The 20,455-nt window shown below is 41.1% G+C and overlaps 1 protein-coding gene across 1 annotated transcript in view; it reads left to right on the top strand.

Annotated features, from left to right (window-relative positions):
- csmd2 (CUB and Sushi multiple domains 2) overlaps positions 1 to 20,455 on the top strand; it is a 289,324-nt gene that overhangs the window by 187,586 nt on the left and 81,283 nt on the right. The window contains exons 13-25 of the mRNA XM_066717247.1: positions 2,483 to 2,665; positions 7,670 to 7,996; positions 9,069 to 9,263; positions 11,316 to 11,454; positions 12,603 to 12,790; positions 12,987 to 13,175; positions 13,295 to 13,411; positions 13,756 to 13,971; positions 14,239 to 14,427; positions 15,632 to 15,801; positions 16,470 to 16,626; positions 16,923 to 17,114; positions 19,293 to 19,419. Of these exons, the coding sequence (XP_066573344.1) occupies positions 2,483 to 2,665; positions 7,670 to 7,996; positions 9,069 to 9,263; positions 11,316 to 11,454; positions 12,603 to 12,790; positions 12,987 to 13,175; positions 13,295 to 13,411; positions 13,756 to 13,971; positions 14,239 to 14,427; positions 15,632 to 15,801; positions 16,470 to 16,626; positions 16,923 to 17,114; positions 19,293 to 19,419 (2,389 nt within the window). The remainder of the gene's footprint in view (positions 1 to 2,482; positions 2,666 to 7,669; positions 7,997 to 9,068; positions 9,264 to 11,315; positions 11,455 to 12,602; positions 12,791 to 12,986; positions 13,176 to 13,294; positions 13,412 to 13,755; positions 13,972 to 14,238; positions 14,428 to 15,631; positions 15,802 to 16,469; positions 16,627 to 16,922; positions 17,115 to 19,292; positions 19,420 to 20,455) is intronic.

Below are 20,455 nucleotides of genomic sequence, written 5' to 3'. Positions count from 1 at the left end.
GCACCAAGCGCTGGGTCAGAAATTAGATACCCACCAGACCATAGTCACAACCAGCCTTCTCCGGCCGCAGCTGCAGACCATTGCCTCGTGCCGAGACAGCTGGAAAAAAGATTGAAAAATGATGTGGGGTTTATTTACAGAAAAATCACTGGGAGAAGTTAGGCCGCGTAATATGCCCCATTTGTTATCGTGCGCAATATGGATTCTAATGTGCATGACTCACCGAAATCAAGCGCATGCTACATTACACACGCCGGCGTGCGCAGATCTTTGGGTTTGCGCTTCGCAGACAAATGCTGAGAAATACGATAGGAACCCGCAGACATGTCTGTGTAGTTTGTTTTGTGGATTTTCTCTGTCTGGTTTCACCTGCAGGACTGCATGGATTGGTGTTTGTAAATAACGTAGACCTCTGTGTTTTGTTTTTCGGCTCGCCATGGTATCCACTTCGCTAATTTTCAGTGAATTAGAATTAATTTGGTCTCTTTGCATCTACAATACTTAGCAACCAAGTAGGACTAATTCTGCAAGGGGTGCAAGTGTTTTATTATTAACAATCTAGTTCTGTGTACCCTACAGATGGTGTTTTATGTGTATGGTGTAGGCCAGCTGTGGGCAATGCCCCATTGCTCCTTTCATTACACATTCCAAGTCCACTAACTTACTTATATTTTCTTGGTATGCCTTTATTTCCACCTCTCCTCTTCTTTGCTGCCCTTCCCTTCTGTCTGTCCTTCCCCTCCACATCACCAGTTTTCACCTCCACCTCCTCTATCCTCCCACTTATTTTCTTTCATCATAGCCATCGCTCATATTGCTCCTTGTCACCGTCTCTCTCCCTGCCTTCTTTCTCTTTCAGTCTACAAAGTTGAGAAAACGCTGTGTATCTTTCTTTGGGAGTGTGTGTGGGGGGGATTAAGCCACTTTAAAGCATAATGATTTTGAAAATTCTGAATTGTAGCCAGGCAGCATTTTTCCTGGAATTCAGAGCTTTGAATTGAAAATTTAATTCCCTCCAAGTTGATGCAACGAGATGAGTGACCTAAATCTAATGGGTATGATTGGAACACACTACATTAGCCTGGCTCACATTATGCAGTAATAACGACCAAATGCATTGTGCAATTAGCGGGCTTCTTAATGTTTCAATTTAGGATATCGCATCAGATATGAGTAAAGAAACCATTATTATAATAATAATAATAATAATAATAATAATAATTATTATTATTATTATTATTATTATTATTAAATCTTTCTCTTAAAATGTTTCGTTAAGATTCATTAATAGAGCATAACGTGACTTATTTCAGTGCAGATTGCATAGTTCGGCACAGTTCCAGAAGTATTGAAAGTGCAATCTGCTTTTTCTTCCAACTTCCAAACCGCTCTCTTAAAAAGTGCTAGCCGTTTCCTTTTGAACCAGTAAAATGAACAAATTAAACGTGTCCAAATATAAAAACTTAAAGAAATGCTTGTATAGTTTATTGGCTTGTTTTCGACTGGTTGTTTAATTTGACTATCTCTGTAGTGTTTTGACAAATCTTTGGTCTTTTGAAGGTCTTTTAAAATCGAAATCATCACGTTTATTTTATCTGCCATATGTTGCACAACAAAGAGGAAAACAAAAAGTAAATGGGATCTAAATCATGTTTCTTTAAACACCTCAAACTTTGTGGATCCACTTAATACATAATGGAACATTGCTTTCTTAGCCTCCAATGTGGTGTCTCCTGAAGATGAGTTTTCACCTTGGGTTAAAGAAGCCTAAATGTTTTCTTTTTTCCTTTCTTTACCTCTGTACTCCGCTGTATGGCACAGAAAAAAAATACACTGCTATGATTTCTCAGGGTTAATCCTTACTTGCTAATTTCAGTCTGTCTATGAGTGTTGGTACTCTTCTCTGCAAAGGGCTCACGTGGGACCCCAGCAATGCAAATACTTGGCTTTGAGCCCTAGATGTGAAAAGCAGCGTGTTCTCCCACTCCGGCTCACTACCAAGCTGCCTTGTTGCTTGGGGAATTCACATATTTTTTTACATGGCCTGTGAAGTACAGAGATAAAGACAATCCCCTCTGGTTAAGGAGAGCAACCGATGGCTCCACTAGCTGTGCAAGGATTTGAGAAAGGGTGAAAAAATAACGAGTGGTGGCTATGCTTAAACTTCTGTCTTTTTATTTTATTTTTCTTCTAGTGTTGGTGCATCTGTACTTTTCTGTGTTTTACTGCATGAGCTAAGTGAGTGTAGCATTATTAATCCCCGCAGTCAAGGTAACAGCACCACAGAGAATATCTTACACAAAGGTTATGTTCTCTCAAACACAGCAAATAATAACACCTGAAGAAATGCACTGCCTTAGCATGCCCTTCCAGTGGATGCATGTGGACTCTGCTAACAAGGGGTGTGCTGTTCACAAGGAGGGTCTCTTTCTCATCTGAGTCTGACTCGCTTTGCCACAATCTCTGTCTGTTCCCTCTAAAGAAATCGAGCAAGGGAGCTGTGGGGACCCTGGAATCCCTGCGTACGGCAAGCGTGAGGGGTCAGGCTTCAGGCACGGAGACAAGCTGCACTTTGAGTGTCTGCCTGCTTTCGAGCTTGTGGGGAAGAAGAACATCACCTGCCAGAAGAACAATCAGTGGTCAGCAAAGAAACCCAGCTGTGTGTGTAAGTGGCGTGTTTCATTTGTCAGCTTTTCCCGCCCTGACTTTCTGGATATGATTGCGGCCTATATATTACTTCCATTTCACTCGTGGTTTAATATTTAAAAAAAAAGGATATAGAAAATGTAAGTATGATACAAGATAGTACAGAAAATAAATGTACGCAAACACCAGATAGTACCTGATAGTACAAGATAATACACATTATTTATGAGCCAGGAACTACAGGACCAACAATTAGAAACTACAGCTGTCACTGATTCTACACGGACAGCTGTACTGGTATCAGGTGCTTCTGTTCTGGTACAGAAGAAGTAAATAAAAAAGAAAACAGCAGCTTTTGGTGGTAAACAGTAGACTAGTTTCAAACATGGATAAGTTCATCTTAAAAAGAAAAGTGGGACGTGAAACAGAAACAACACTGCAGAAGTCAGTGAAAAAAAAAAGCCAGAATATCCAAGAAGAGTATCGAGTTGTAAAGAAAGAGTGGGAAGAATCGTTCTGTGTAGAGAGAATGATAATCATAGCCTATGTACTGCAGCTCAGGTTGAGTATTGCAAATAACAATGAATAAAAATGTTTTAACTATATGCGGCCCATTTTTAGAAATTGTTAAATCAATAGTTTGGATATGCTGCCTGTGATAAAAGGTGAGTGGCGCATGCTTCTGCACAATACATTTTGCAACATTTTTCTTTTAAACATGTTGCAATGTTTTCTTTTGCACTGTGAAGAATAGTGCATAAGTCAGCTCATTGTGCATACAAGATCAAAGAACTGTCCATACATTTCCTTAGAGAAGTCATTGCCTCTTCTGGAAATACATTTCAGTACTGACCATATTTTCTGATGTTTAATAACTCCAGAAACTTGAGCTGTTCCAGTGATGAAAAATGGTGTTTCATTTGCATTATTATTGCGTCTAACACTCCAAAATATAGTGCTTTATATTCATCTTTAGGATTGGAAATGCAGTTTCATCTGCTTTTCTTTGCTGATATGATGGTGGACTCCTCCACAACTGAATAGAATTTCTCAAATTCTCAGTTTTTTTTCTGCAGTATATCAGCAGTCTTCTTCATTTCATTCATGAAAAATCCAATGTCCAAAGCCTTGCGCTGAAGAATAATAATCAACACATCCGTGTGCGCGAATACATCAGAAAGAACTTCCAGCTAGTAAACGATTTAGGGTGAAAAAAATGAACTCTGATCCCTGTCTAATGGGTTTTCAAAAATCTACTCAAACAATTCAGTAAGTGATTTTCGGTTCTCTTCAGCAGTGTGTACCAGTCGCAATGTGTAGTTTCATTTAATCGACACAGCCCTTGGAAATTGTCTCTGTTCAATTTCATCTAGTGCGTTTGGTTGCTTGTTGATATGGTGACGAGAGATGATAATTAATTTAATGTTGAAAATAATATACACTCTGTGCTACTAGTTCACACTTGCAAAAGTACTAAATTCAGAGAATTTGCGCAACAATGAATGAAAACTGCACATGAAACATATCCTTTACTTTGGCCTGCAAACCATTCTGCTCACTGGCCATCACTGCAGCTCTGCCACGTACCTTTATTTTGTCACGTACCTCCACACAGTTGACTGCTGGAGGGGTTTGACGCAGGGCTTTGTCGCACACAGCAGTGGAGCGACACGTTTTTGACTGGACCTGGAGCAGAGCTGGAGCAAGAAAATGTTTGCCTGCTCTGCTCTCCATCTTTTTGCCTGGCAAATGTTCATGCCGAAAGCCTCAAATGAGGTGGGAATGTTCAGAAGCACATTTGGAAACAATCAAAAATCGAATCATTCAAATTTTATCTCAGAGAGGGTTTGTTTCTAAATGTTCTGATACAACTGCTCTGGGACAGAGCCCTGTCTAGCTGCCAAACATATTCTATTTGCACTATTGTTGCAGCAAGATTATATAACCCATGTATGAATTTCTGCGTTGTGTATTGTTCTGGAAAGGCCAGGTACAGTAGTTCTGTGTAGCTGATTTTTAGGAGAAAAAAAATTCTCCAAGGCCATGCAGCAACGCAAAGACAAAAGAAGTCTGTGATAAAGTGTGGGGTACTCACTGATGTCATTTAGTTGCTCAGCAACCAAAGGAGTAATCTTCCATATGATAGCATGTTCTGTAGAAAACCTTCAGACGAGTCTTACCGACCGCACATCTCCACAGTGCTTAGTTATTGTTGAAAAAATTACTTTGTTATTATTCTAAGTAATCGGGGCTTGAGTGGTCCTTGTCCACCTATAGAGGGAGGAACGTTTCCCCTATCACAAAACCACCCTTCAGGAATTTGAAAAATTCAGTTTATTACAAAATATTACTATACTATATACTATATGTTTGACCATTTTATGTTTAATTTTAGTTTGACTGAATGGCTCTTTCAGTCATTCTGTTTTCATTCTTCATGGCATTCAAACATGTGATGGATTTAGTACAGGTGGAAAAATGTCAGAATTAAGTTTCATATACAGATCATTCATTTTTCACAATTCAGTGATATTATATAATTATTAAGGAGCAGTTCCCAAATGTTAGTGTTCCAATCCCTGGTTCATACGTTGTATATTTAGTGAACCTGCCTTCACTAATTTCTGTTTTAATTTCATTCAGTTTGACATTCCTTACTGCCTCAATCAGGTCATTTTGAATTCCGTTTGACATTCCTGAGAAAACTGTAGGATGTCCCATGCGGTTTGATAATCTTTCATCATACTTGCTGAGCAGATGCACTAGTTTTTTTTCCTTTGTTCACTGGATACTCATAAAGTGCAGTGTTCTTATCTGTAAGCATGTGAAGCACATGCTTGTTTGTTGTGCTATACACCTGCTTCCCATCAAGCTGAATGTCTATGTGACCACTGCAAAACGTGTCAGATTTAGCCAGCATTATTTTGTGATTGCTCGTGCTTCTGAAAACTTATATGCAAAATGTTTAAATAACCATAGCCCGAGTTCCATACCTTTTATTTTTCATTTCATTTTAAGAGGCATGGGCAAATCCAATATTTTGTGCTGTCAGCCACTTTGTTTTCATGTACAAACTCTCTTGAAAAAATGACTACCTTGATCATTCCCACCTTACAATTCCACACTGATAGCTCACACATTGTTGAGAAAGTACAGAACCACAGCAGCAATGGACGATTAGCGATTCCTGTGGGCAGAGTTTAAATTTGTAAACGCTGAGCTGTTCTGCGCATGTACAGTCATGCTGTGTTCATTCTGCATGACTGACGCTGTTTATGCTGATGTCAGAGTGAGCTAAAGTTGTGCTGAATTGGTGTGGTGAGCTCACACAGCTTGACAAAAGAATGTTTAGTACAATTCAATTACTAACCCGATTACTGCCCAGATGCAGCACAAGCGATAAATACAATAACTAAATTACATAGGATGTGAATATTCTGCTGCATGTTAATATCATATTTTTGATCTGACTAGTCACACACTGCCTGACTTCCATGCCCTAACTGTATACCCATGATATATATAATCCATAATAAATCTCTATTGATTTTCTTTAGCTTTTCATAGTGTGACTCAACTGGCAAGCACGTTTAATTGATTTCTGTAAAAGGTGCTATATCTCTGGTCAATGCATATTTTGAGTGTGCAGCTGATATGAATTCCTCATTCTTTTAATAATTTCAATTTAATTTTAATCTTCTGGAATTTGATACATAATTTGATGTACACTAGTGATGTGTGTGGGGGTGTGGGCTTTAATTTCCAGTATCAATCAAACTGCTCACTTAAAATAATAATGTTCGTATGGTAATATTATTAAACAGCACAATGGAAGTAGCATCCCATCCCACACCTCCCTACTACTTGTCTCATTCTGTACCAAACATGAACTGGTCTCCAGTTGTTTCATAGCCTGGAATCCTACTAGCTAATGTCTTTTCCTAATCCCCTGAGTTTAATAAGCTTGCGCCGTATTATCAGCTCCTGTTACCCTTGACAATTCTTGCAAGATGGGTAAATAAGGTGCTAAGAAGGTTTAATTAGGGACCCCATTAACAAGTGAGTCAATAGTTGATAATGTGCGTTGCACAATGAGTACACAGTTACACGTGGCTCTAATGCGGTTATTGTCAGCCTCTTGAAAGATTAACAATAAACATACTGAGAACAAAGAGCTGCTCTTCCTGAGCATCTTCAAAGATCCTTAGTCACCTTTCCCTTTGCATCGCAGATAACGCCAGTGACTCGGAGCTTTTAAAATTTCCAGCTCATACTTTGATTAATAATCAGTTATCTCTTTCTCTAGCTATCGCATTCCTTTCAAATGTTTCAGGGAAAGATTGTACTCCCTTGCAGTTGAATCATATGTTAATGGAGATCATTGAAAGGGGTGGGGGGCTGATTAGGAGTCTGTTCCCCCTCCTCTAGACATTGGTTCAAAATTAGTCTTTGTTGCATTGTAGTTAAACACTACAATGTGGTGTTAGATAGTGGAGAAGCTATCAAAGGAACTTCCCTCCTTGGCTGTGAACTGTGCTGGACGGACACAGGCAGCATATAGGCCAGATCAAGGGGAGAGGCGACATGGTGTGAGCTAATATCATTTATTATATCTCCCCCTTGGTGCAGACAGATAATAAAGTCATAAATCAACGAGAACTCCAGAAATGGGGGACCTCAGTCTGGGTTAACTCTCCCTCACCATGCAAACCTGTACAAACATCATTTGACATAACCCCCATATGGTTAGAACAGCTGTCTGGATTTCTCTGACCTTTTTTTTTCCCTTAAATTCTGTCGCGGATGAGTTTGTGCTAGACTGCCTGACTCTGGCAATGCATTGAAACAGGTTATAAATATATAAATCCTTTGCCACTAAAGGTATTTTCTCCTTTGCAATAATCATCATTATTAGTAGTAGCAGCAGTAGCATATTCTACAGGTTATGGTTGTTGCTTAAATTTGATTTGCTCAACTCTTACCTCAATGCTCTTTTGTCTTCTCCCCCACCCAACCTCTCCAGTCTCCTGCTTCTTCAACTTCACCACCCCGTCGGGTGTGCTGCTCTCGCCCAACTACCCCCAGGACTACGGCAACAACATGCACTGCGTGTGGCTCATCATCACCAAGCCAGAGAGCCGCATCAACCTGGCCTTCAATGACCTCAGCATGGAGAAGCAGTTTGACTTCCTGTCCGTGAAGGACGGGGGCAAGGCTGAGTCGCCCATCCTGGGGACCTACTCCGGGGACCTGCTGCCCTCGCCTATCACCACCAGCGCCCACGTGGCTCGGCTGGAGTTCCTTACCGACCACACCAACACCGAGCGCGGCTTCAACATCACCTTCACCAGTGAGCACGGCTTGCAGGGCGTGGGGTGGGCTTGTGGCTGGAGTTACGTGCTGAAAAGCCTGAGGGCCATATCAACTGACACGTGATCGGCTGTAAAATACAAGCCCCACAGACAAGGTTGTCTTTTCTTGTGGATCATAGAGTGTATCCTTTTAGGCACACAAGACTCTCAAGCCCCGGACACCGGCTGAGAGGGAAAGCCATGATGAGAGTTGAGAGTTGCATCACAAAGTGGGCCGTGGGGTTCTGAAACGTCACCCCGAGATCTCGGATCATTCACAGAGTGTTTGGATCTGTTCTTTGGTTCAATGAGCCAGATGAACACATGCACACACTTGCTACTCTTATTATTTTTATGTTCCACTGATTTCAAGAAATACATGCCGGGAGCCCAAAGTGAGGAACTTCTCCTTCTCTAACCCTAAGGGAACAGAAGTTCACACAGTGGGCCCGGGGGAGTGTCGTAGCACCCAGTGTGATGCTTCTGTCAAAATCCATCACTGCTCCATCTGGGTGAAAATGCGGGAGGCACCTGCTACCCTAGCACATGCACCCTTGAGCGTCAGAGAAAAATGTAACAAACTCACAGCAGTGTAAACGCTAATTAAACAAATGAAATTAATATGCAAATAAATAAATAAATTAAAGTATGTCTTTTAAATCAAACTTGACGTAGGCTCTGCTGTCTCTTTCATACCATGTGACTTGTTTGACACCCCTTATGAAGCATACGCATGATATCATTCATGTTAATTAAGAAGATGACAAACTCTATAGAGGAGATTGCTGCTAGTTTAATAAATAAAATTAGGTTGATGGATGAGGCAGATACTCGGTTTGGGTACAGCGCATCCAGAGGAATTAATCATCACGGTTTGTGTCAGGTCTGCACCAATAAATAAATAAATATATTCAAAAATAAATAAATCTGCCCTAGACAATAACTGTTTTTTTTAAAGCTGATTGAGAAAAAATAATCTTCTCCCGTTAGTATTGTGCAGCTTTAATTCCGTTCCAGTTTCTGTGCATAAATTGCTCCTTTTATCCTCTCTCCATCCCCTCTCGCTCTCAGCTTTCCGGCATAATGAATGCCCGGACCCGGGCGTACCGGTGAACGGGAAGCGTTTCGGAGACAGTTTGCAACTTGGCAGCTCCATGTCGTTCCTGTGTGAGGAGGGCTTCGTCAAAACCCACGGCTCCCAAACCATCTCCTGTATCCTGAAGGACGGCAATGTGGTTTGGGACAACGCGGTGCCACGCTGTGAAGGTGAGGCCTCTGTACCGCTGCCTCTCTCTCAGTCTCTGTCAGCCCCTGTTCTCCACTATCACCGTAGTGTAATCTTGTCTGATTCATTAGCTCTGTCGGAGGCCTGTAAAATTTTTATAGTGAGGTGCAGAGTAGAAATAACTCTGATAATGATAGATTGGGGCTTTCCAGATTTTACGAACTGGAGGTACCTTTTATGCTGGCTGTTCTGTGCTTGTTACCTTATTTTGCACATCTTTATTAGACACGCTGAATTAAGCAAAATTGTATTATGCTGTTAGGAGACTGAGAATCTGCCATCTAGACTTTACCAGAAATATTGTACTTGCTTCGATGATAATATTTGTTTTATATAAAACACACTGCTTGCATTGATAATATTAAACATGTGCAACTTGTCCATGTTCATGTGTGCTAAAGATAAAACTATATTCCCTCAATACAAACACCTTACTTAATTGTGATATAGGCTTGATTGATGCATAAATGCTTGATTTCAGTATGTGGGTGGATTTAAATGATTCCACTGTCAAACAGAAGACTGAATGACTTTAATGGTGCATCATGATCCTATAAATAGCAGTCTTATGATTGCAACATGTTTTGGTATTAAAACAGCCACTCAACAGGTTCTAATTTAATTACATTTCCATTGAAGTAAGCAGCTTTGTTTTTTTTATACTTGTGTTACAGCTAACAGAGAACACACAATACTGAAATGAATACAGAGGTGGCAACAAAGTTAGAGGAGCTACTTTAAGCCATTTTGAGTGATTAAAGCTCTGCCAACAGGGCTATGATATATGTCCTTTGTGCCACTTGGGAATATTTTCTGAAGACAGTTTCAAATATTTTATTCTCTCTTGCATTGTGAAATCTGATTAATATTGTCATTCTTAGGACTCTTCAAAGGCAGACTTTGAGACTTTGTTTGTTGGTTGTGTTTTTGTTTTATTTCTGTAGGTATATATTATTTTTTTAATGTATTTTGTTCATTGTTTTCCTCGTATCAGTTGAATTGCACAGAAAATGTCTCGCCACCCCTTTGGTGTACTTGTCAAAAAGACATCTTTCTTTGCCTCAGTTATCTTCTGAAAGAGAGCCAAATTGTATTGCTCGGTTTGTTTTACTTGCACAGTATTGTGGCTTGTATCTTTTTCTTTCTTTCAGATTGTAAAGTCGTTTGCCATTTCATGCTGTCATTTTCTTCCCAAGTCTTCCTTTTTATTTTTCGTTCCATTCCTCCTATACTTCCTTTCTTCCTCCCTTCCATGTTCTCTTTCTTTATTTCAGTCCCTCTTGTTCACAGAATGAATTGTATCTATTGAAAGAGATTCAATATTGCCTCCCAGTATACAACTGAAAAGCTTATTTTGAAACACCTAATGGATATTAGTGTTAATATTATCAAGGCTTTGCAGGAACATCCCTGGAGCTGTTTGCTTTTAAGTTGTAGATCAAAAAGATATGGGCACCTACACAGAGAGACTCATCTCACATTAGGCAAAGCTACAAGTTTTGAAAGGTTTAATTGTCTTAATCATTGTTTTGTACCTTTGTAAGCCATTCCAGCATGCAGGTTTCTTCAATTGCTGCCTTTATGAAAGTGTCTTGTTGTTTAGGCCAACATATATTAAAAAATAAGAAATCAATACAAAAAGCTTACATTTGGACTAGTTTGTGGTCCTCCTGTGAAGTTGTATAGTCTCTCTGAAATCGTTTATCACGATGTTGTTATTTCCTGAGAACATGAATGTCTTGCTATTGCATTGCAAGTAATTACTTTTCCTTCATTAAAAAACAAACAAACAAACATCTAGAGCAATAAACCTAATGTGCAAAGAAAATAATTTGAAAATACATGAATATATGAGGCTGTATGCTATGCCGCATGATGGTAATATGTATAGTAATAGTAATATGAATAGTAATTGTAATAGTAATATAAATAAGTGTATCTATTCCTCTGGCTTCATCATGTGTTTTCTCCTGCTGTGATCAGTCTGTGTGTAGCGCATTTACTCTGTACTGTGCTGTTCTGTTTCCCCCCAGCCCCCTGTGGTGGAGAGCTGAAGTCCCCCAGCGGCATCATCCTCTCCCCTGGCTGGCCAGAGCTCTACAAGGAGGCTCTGAACTGCGAGTGGATCATCGAAGCCCAGCCCGGATATCCCATCAAGATCATCTTTGACAAGTAATGTTCCCAGAGCCATCACCTTCCTCTATGTCTGTCAAGCCACCCGTCTGTCTGTGGCCCAGACAGAACTGAGGTTTTCACTTTCCTGCCTATCGCACACAAAAAGCTTACATTTACATTAGAAGACACAAATTGGACTAAGGGCATGCATACTAGTGCACCCAAACATCCACACATGGATTCTTTGTTTGTTTGTTTGTAATTTCTTACTCTTTTATCATGTATCTGTCTTCTATTCAGTGAGTGATAATCATGTGAAATGGTGAGAAACATGCTCCACTCCAAGGACAAGAAACAATGGTAGCTCACATTACTATACAATATAACAGGACTGTGCGCTCAATACAGCTTCTTGGCTGAATGCAGGCTATAGATTGCTCTGTAGGTTAACTCTGCTTTAAAAATTGAATTGCTACACCTTAAATGACAGCAGGAGTTTGAAAAGGCATCAGTGCTTTTTTTTCACACATGAGGTTCCCCTTCATCTTCTGCTGACAGATTGAAGATCAAGTTTTTTTTTGTTTTGTATTTTTCACATTCTTTCCGCTGCTGGAAAAATTGGCCGTGAAAAAAAAAAAAAAAAAAAAGATAATTTCCATTGCCAATATTACTTTGGGGCAAAACATCAAACTGTGTTCATGTCAATCACACGCAATAAAACAACAACAAATACATAGCAGTTCAAGTTGGAAAAGGTTTTAATTACCTTTATTTATTGCTTGTGGGCTGTCACTTGAATGAAGGACTGTATTTCAACCTGCTTTTCAGAATGCAGTTTTGGGGACAAATAATGATTTAAAAAATACAATGACCTGTTCCAGAAGCAGCCAAAGAAGATCAGCCCATGGAAGCAGGAAAGGAAAGACAGCAAAAGGAAGTTAATAATTACCATCGTGTTTTATAAATATTGGTCATTTTTTTAAGATGCTCAATACTTGCCAGAACATTCCCCCAGGGAGAAGTCTATCTTTCCATACATGACCAGTTTTAGACAGGGAAACAGGCACAGAGAAAAAGTGGAGCAATGATTGAGGAGGCAACCATAGTGGCTGATTGTTTGAGGCTATGGCTCTTGTCCAGGTGGGGACTGATTATTTTGGGCATTGGTGCTGATCATCTGGGCGGTTGGATTTTTTTCCCCACAGATTCAGGACGGAGGTGAACTACGATGTGCTGGAGGTACGGGATGGGAGGTTCCCATCGTCTCCATTGATTGGCAGCTACCAGGGCACACAGGTCCCGCAGTTCCTCATCAGCACCTCCAACTACCTCTACCTGCTCTTCTCCACAGACAAGAGCCACTCTGACATCGGCTTCCGGATCCGCTATGAGAGTAAATATCAACTGCATAACCACTATAGTGCATAACAAACTGCATATGTGTAGAGTATTGCAGAACAAGTACAATGAACAAGATCAGCTGTAGACCTGTAGACCTGCTTCCTACTGGCTCTCCAAGTCTGCAGTTCTGTGAAAAAGGGACGTTTGTGCTTTTGCCCAAGTGACTCTGTCTCTGTGTGTTTGTCCAGCGGTGCTGCTGCAGTCGGACCACTGCGTCGATCCGGGCATTCCGGTCAACGGCCAGCGCCACGGCAATGATTTCTATGTGGGTGCGCTGGTGACGTTCAGCTGCGAGTCGGGGTACACGCTGAGCGACACCTCACCCCTGGAGTGTGAACCCAACTTCCAGTGGAGCCGGCCTCTGCCCAGCTGCGATGGTGAGCTTTGGGTCTTGAAATCTGCAGAATAAGTGCATAGGAAAAGTAAATAATTAAATTAAAATTAGAAGAAAACATGAATACAATCAAAGAGTCTCGTTTTCCCTGTCTGTATGAAGCACTTTGTGGAGGATACATCCAGGGATCTACTGGGACCATCTTGTCGCCCGGCTTTCCCGATTTCTACCCCCACAATCTTAACTGCACCTGGATAATTGAGACTTCTCACGGCAAAGGTGAGAGTTGTACCCGGGCAGAACTGGTTTCCTGGCAGCTGCCTTGTGTATGTCTCATCTGAGAAAAACAAATGCTTCCACTTGGGTTGTGCGAGGCTTGCGTTCAAGAGCAGTCTCTCACAATAGATTCGTAAGGCACTCCTTTCCTTTTCATGCTCATATTCTGTCCAAAATTAAAACCATTTACAAAAAAGCTGTGCACTGTCAAACTCACGTATACTCAGTTAAAAATCCAACTGTTTAATTAATCGTATACTTGTGTTCGGGTGTGATTTGCCAATTATAATTATGGAGATTAATGTTTGGTGTTTCTCTCGTCCTCTCTTGTGCTCTCTCTCTCTCAGGTGTGCAGTTCACCTTCCACACCTTCCACCTGGAGAGCCCCCATGACCACCTGCTGGTGACGGAGAACGGCAGCTTCTCTCAGCCCCTAAAGAGGCTGACGGGCTCCACGCTGCCCCCGCCCCTCAGCGCCGGACTATATGGCAACTTCACCGCCCAGATCCGTTTCCTGTCGGACTTCTCGGTGTCCTACGAGGGCTTCAACATCACCTTCTCGGGTGTGGCACACACCTTATGACAACAAAAATCACAATAATAATAATAATAATAATAATAATAATAATAATAATAATAATAATGACAAGGGTGCATGTATCGGGGCTGTTTTGTGTGTCAGTTATGCATTCATTAATTACTGCCTACACCTGCACGTGCCATTGTGCGCCTTGTTTAAGGAACTAACAAGCTCTTCCTCTCCCCCCCTCTCTCTCTCTCTCTCTCTCTCCATGCATCATTCTGTATGTCTCTGCTCCTGTGCATTTCAGAGTATGACCTGGAACCCTGTGAGGACCCTGCTGTCCCCCCTTTCAGCATCCGAAAGGGCCTGCAGTTCGGAGTGGGGGACTCCCTGACCTTCTCCTGCTTCCCGGGGTACCGTCTGGAGGGTCCGTCCCGGGTCACCTGTCTCGGGGGTCGGCGCCGGGTGTGGAGCTCCCCTCTGCCAAGGTGTGTTGGTAGGTGGTCACGTGCTTTCATTTTGCTTGGTTGACATTTTGACAGAAAACAGAGGCAACGCTTTTCTCGTCTTTCTTCTGTTTTCTAACTTGTAAAATTCTCTGCAGCTGTAAGGCAGTACCGAACACTTCCAGTCCTCCCCAACCACTCTCCTGCTGGGTTTTCTGCCCAACCAGCATCTTATAATGCTTATTCTTATTATTAATCATCATATAGTGTCATTATATGAGTAATGAGGTGCTTATACCAAAGCCTTTTAATAGAGAAAGAACTGGAAGATCTGGTATTGCATTGCCTTTACACAAAGGGTATTAAAACGTATAGAAGCCCATGTTTTGCTGTGTTCTCAAATGGCGCTCAGAAATGCAAGACCTTGAGAGTTTTACTGGAACCACAGCATTCAAATATTGAAAAAAAAAGTTAGAAGCTTGTTTTCTCAAACTATTAAAATGAGGAATTGCCAGCAGCAATAAGCTTAAAAAAGTAATTTATTAATCTTAGGATCCTGCCATTCAAAGCAAAGGAAGTAATTATTTTTAATGAGATCTTTGTTGTAGTAGTGTCTGGATTATAAAATGTACATGTTTATGTGTATACTTTTCTTGGGTGGGGGGGGGCAAGGTCATGCTAAAGCAATTTATAAATAAATATTTAAATCTGGAATAAATTGCTTTTAGCTGTTCCTTAATCTACCCATGCATTTTAGAAATTAGTTGTATTTCATTATTATTTTGGTAGAGCTTTCTCTTGACAATGACATTTTTACGCAAAGGTTTATGTTATTTTGGGAAAATTTTAATAATAACATACAAGAAGGAGAGAAGGTTAATTCACGGGCAAATACATTAATGCTTTGAGTGCTTAATATGAAATAATGATTGTGAAAACTGGCAAGCCATCGCTAGAATACGATTAATCTCTTAAGACTTAACTTGAAACTGACAGTCACAGTTGTTGTTGTTTTAATTCAATTAACATAAATATATATTAATTCTTAATTTGACTTTGATTGTTTTCTTGGAGAACATGATCAGAAAAGATTATTTTTTTGTCCCTAGAGCACTATTATATTATGTCTGTGGTGTGTAATAGTTTTGATGGGGCGTTTTTTTCTGCATGTGTAGGTGTGCATGTGAGTGTGTGTCACAGGGCAGTGGGGTTGAGAGGGTAGTGTCAAACCGCCTGTGATTTCTCTCTGCACAGCGGAGTGTGGCTCCTCGGTGACAGGGACCCAGGGCGTACTCCTGTCCCCCAACTACCCAGCATACTACGGCAACAACCACGAGTGTATCTACTCTATCCAGACCCAGCCTGGCAAGGGCATCCAACTGCGAGCCAGGGACTTCCGCCTGGAGGAGGGGGATTTGCTCAAGGTAAGGGGGACTGGTGTCAGTGGTAGTGCAGCAGCACAGTACTTTCCCGTGGACTTCATGATTGCAGTCCATGTTCAAGCTGATTTAAGCCGTTCCGTAAACAGTTCAAATTCAGAAGCCTGAAGACTTTAGAACAAAGGTAAAAATCTCTTCAGATGTGAATTCATGATTACACAAGATAACCAGTAATGTAACACTGCATGGTGTTTTTTGCTATGACTGAATCTCATGTATATATCTATTTGACTGTATGTTGCAGTAAACGGTGAATTGACTATCTCTTTTTTTTCTTGCAACCTTGAGATTGTACTTATTGTATGCGTACCTGCGCAATCTACATCTTAATATCTACATCAAAGATTAATGTTAGCAAGAATCCTCTTAGGTTGCAGTATAAATGCCTGTGATTTGCATTATATACATAGATAATTAGATATTATCTACATACACATTTCCCCAGTGCAAAGCTTAAACAGTATTCCATCTTGGGGTGCACCATTACAATATGTAGCATGGCAAATGTGCATGGTTCTTTTTATAGTTTTCCAGTGAAACGTGTATCTTTCTTTACTGTGCATTACAACACTTTACTGCAGCATTCCACAGTGAATGTTTGCAAGGGAAACCAGCAGCTCAGCACAATATACCCATCTGCCTCTGTGTTACAGGTCTATGATGGCAACAGTAACCACGCCCGACTATTGGGCACCTACTCCGGCACAGACCTGCTGGGCATCACTCTGAACAGCACCTCCAGCTCCATGTGGCTGGAGTTCATCAGCAACACTGACAACACCAGCAAAGGCTTTGAGCTGCACTTCACCAGTGAGCAGATTCCTGCCCTTCTTTTTCACAAAAGTCGGTGGAGAACTGCATTCCCAACCTGTGTTAAAATGTTGAAAAGATGGACCAAGTTTATCCACCAAGTGTTGGGGTCAATATGGAAAAAAGCTTGTAGTGTGGATTTTAGGCAGAATGATTACCCCATCCCCCCCACACACACACCCCCCTTGTCTTTATGGAGTTTGAGATGGTGGCCACACAGGCTGGTGCACCTTTAAGTTACTGGAAATCTCCTGGGTCCTCTTCAAGCCAACTTTCCCTCTTCTCCCGGACTGCAGGTTTTGAGCTGATAAAGTGTGAGGACCCGGGGGTTCCCCAGTTTGGCTACAAGAAGGAGGACAAGGGCCACTTCGCAGGAAGCACTGTGTCCTACACCTGTAACCCCGGATACTCTCTGAAGGGCAATGGAATCCTGACCTGCCTGACAGGCGAGAGAAGAGCTTGGAATAGTCCCCTTCCCCATTGTGTCGGTAAGATAAGCCCGCTGACTTTACTGGTTTTACTGTTTTTCTTGTCCTTGTCTTTCTGAAGCATTTGTAAAGCAGGCATAACAAGAATAATGCTACTGGTTTCAAATGGTGAGTGTATTAACCTTTCACATTTTGTTTAAGCGAATCCTACATTGCATACATATACACTCACCTAAAGGATTATTAGGAACACCTGTTCAATTTCTCATTAATGCAATTATCTAACCAACCAATCACATGGCAGTTGCTTCAATGCATTTAGGGGTGTGGTCCTGGTCAAGACAATCTCCTGAACTCCAAAATGAATGTCTGAATGGGAAAGAAAGGTGATTTAAGCAATTTTGAGCGTGGCATGGTTGTTGGTGCCAGACGGGCCAGTCTGAGTATTTCACAATCTGCTCAGTTACTGGGATTTTCATGCACAACCATTTCTAGGGTTTACAAAGAATGGTGTGAAAAGGGAAAAACATCCAGTATGCGGCAGTCCTGTGGGCCAAAATGCCTTGTTGATGCTAGAGTTCAGAGGAGAATGGGCCGACTGATTCAAGCTGATAGAAGAGCAACTTTGACTGCAATAACCACTCGTTACAACCGAGGTATGCAGCAAAGCATTTGTGAAGCCACAACATGTACAACCTTGAGGCGGATGGGCTACAACAACAGAAGACCCCACCGGGTACCACTCATCTCCACTACAAATAGGAAAAAGAGGCTACAATTTGCACAAGCTCACCAAAATTAGACAGTTGAAGACTGGAAAAATGTTGCCTGGTCTGATGAGTCTCGATTTCTGTTGAGACATTCAGATGGTAGAGTCAGAATTTGCCGTAAACAGAATGAGAACATGGATCCATCATGCCTTGTTACCACTGTGCAGGCTGGTGGTGGTGGTGTAATGGTGTGGGGGATGTTTTCTTGGCACACTTTAGGCCCTTAGTGCCAATTGGGCATCGTTTAAATGCCATGGCCTACCTGAGCATTGTTTCTGACCATGTCCATCCCTTTATGACCACCATGTACCCATCCTCTGATGGCTACTTCCAGCAGGATAATGCACCATGTCACAAAGGTCGAATCATTTCAAATTGGTTTCTTGAACATGACAATGAGTTCACTGTACTAAACTGGCCCCCACAGTCACCAGATCTCAACCGAATAGAGCATCTTTGGGATGTGGTGGAACGAGAGCTTCGTGCCCTGGATGTGCATCCCACAAATCTCCATCAACTGCAAGATGCTATCCTATCAATATGGGCCAACATTTCTAAAGAATGCTTTCAGCACCTTGTTGAATCAATGCCACATAGAATTAAGGCAGTTCTGAAGGCGAAAGGGGGTCAAACACAGTATTAGTATGGTGTTCCTAATAATCCTTTAGGTGAGTGTATGTGTTGTTATTATTTCTTGTAATGCCACATAGAGGAAGTAGTATCCTGTTTATTCATGGTGGTAAAGTTTTCTTCAGGCCTGTCAGATTCCCAACCTATTATTTCAATTTTACCATAGTCCAATTCTTGTTAGATCGGCATCAGTCAGGATTTGTTGCTGTGGAAATGACAAATCCATTTGTTTTTTCCATTATCAAACCTCTCAGTTACCATTCAAATATCATCATCAGCTCTAAACAAGATTAAAGCCAGTCACCAAGTGCTTTTACAAGTGCTTTCTGGAGCATTTCCCTTCTTTGCTTCCCAACTCCTAAGCTTCAGATACCCATAAAATGCCTACATATAAGTAATGCACACCAATGTAAACCAATAATAATAATAATAAAACATTGACTTGCTGGATTGTATTATTTTAGATAGTCATTGTTCATTTGTTTTACTTATGTGGGCTTATTGTGCAGAATGAAGTACAATGGATGTTGTAAGGTAGTAGACTAGTAATAAGAATAGTAATAAGCAGTAGATAAAGGTGCATTTACCCTGCAAATGTATTCAATGCAAATGAATCACGTACCAAAGCAAAAATTCACAACAGGCAGAAACATACAAAGACAGATTTACAGATATATAAACAGAGTACAGGTGTAGGAAAGGAAAAGAGAGTCAGGCAGTAAGAGAGAGTGTGAGAGAGTGTGCACAAGAATTGGTGGTTTATTTTTATTCCCCCTCCTGTACTGCTATTGACTGCAGTGTTTCTGTCTGTGTCGGTCTGTGTCTGTGTGTTTGACAGCGGAGTGTGGGGGCATGATCAGAGGAGAGCCCTCGGGACGTATTCTATCTCCGGGGTACCCAGCGCCCTACGACCACAACCTACACTGTGTGTGGACCATTGAGGCGCAGCCCGGCAGCACCGTTGGGTCAGTACCGGTTCCCTGGGAGCTTGATTCATATGTTTATACATATATGTATTTGTGATGGATTCAGTGAAAGCCTGTTCCTAAATTGTAACAACCTGAACTTCAGCTTTTGGTCATATAAGCTAATGAGCTCATAATACAGGAAAAATATTTGTTATCAATTATTCAGGTCATGTGAAGTTATGGGTGAATTTTCTGAGATCTGAAATATGTGAAATAAAGTGGACCAAGCATGTGCTCTCCTCCTGCGGTCAGGCGTGAAGACAGAGACACGGAAAGAGGAGGTGTGCCCGAAATTAAAAACGTCATTATCATTGAAGGAGTGTCACTGTTTCTCCTTCCTCTGACTCACAAGCCAGTTTCATCCCTGTATCAGTCACTGTGCGCTCTAGCATTCAATGCTGATGAAAGGATATTATCCTGTTACACCGGGGGGATTAGTCAATCGGTTGAGGCTGCATATTTGCAGGAGTAATGGAAAATTTACCAATTGAATCTCTACCAAGATTTGAAGATGTTATCATTTTGGCAGTCCTACAACTGACCCTCCCTCCCCCCACAAACATTTTCAGTTAATGATAACATAATTGAATGTGTTTAATAACCGATACTCTACTTTTCTCTCCAGCACAATTTTGCAAGAAATCCTTCTGTTTGTGGGCTTTAATTGAAATTCTTGATATTGTACTATTTATCAGATTCGTCCTTGTTTTTCATCAGTAATTTGTTTTAATCCACCAATGTTTTACTATACTACTGATTTTTGCATTACTGGACATAAGAGGATTACTTATTTAGTAGGCTAATACATTTTTCCTACTAATCTGTAGGGTTCTTAAAACAAGATAGATTCCTTGTTATTGGCTAAAATATGATATAACTCTGTAAGTGTGTAAGAAGCACAGTCCGTGACTCTTGGGTCCACACTAGTTGATTGTGGAAACAAGCTTTTGCAATGTTACAGATTGAACCTCTTCTTGTACAACTGATAGCTCCACTGATCTACTATGAAAAGCTTATTGTATCCTGGGTCTTA

This window comes from Amia ocellicauda, chromosome 11, assembly GCF_036373705.1.
Source record: "Amia ocellicauda isolate fAmiCal2 chromosome 11, fAmiCal2.hap1, whole genome shotgun sequence".
NCBI lineage: Eukaryota > Metazoa > Chordata > Actinopteri > Amiiformes > Amiidae > Amia > Amia ocellicauda.
The sequence above is the reverse complement of the archived record's forward strand: the minus strand, read 5'-3'. Positions and strand labels throughout refer to the sequence as shown.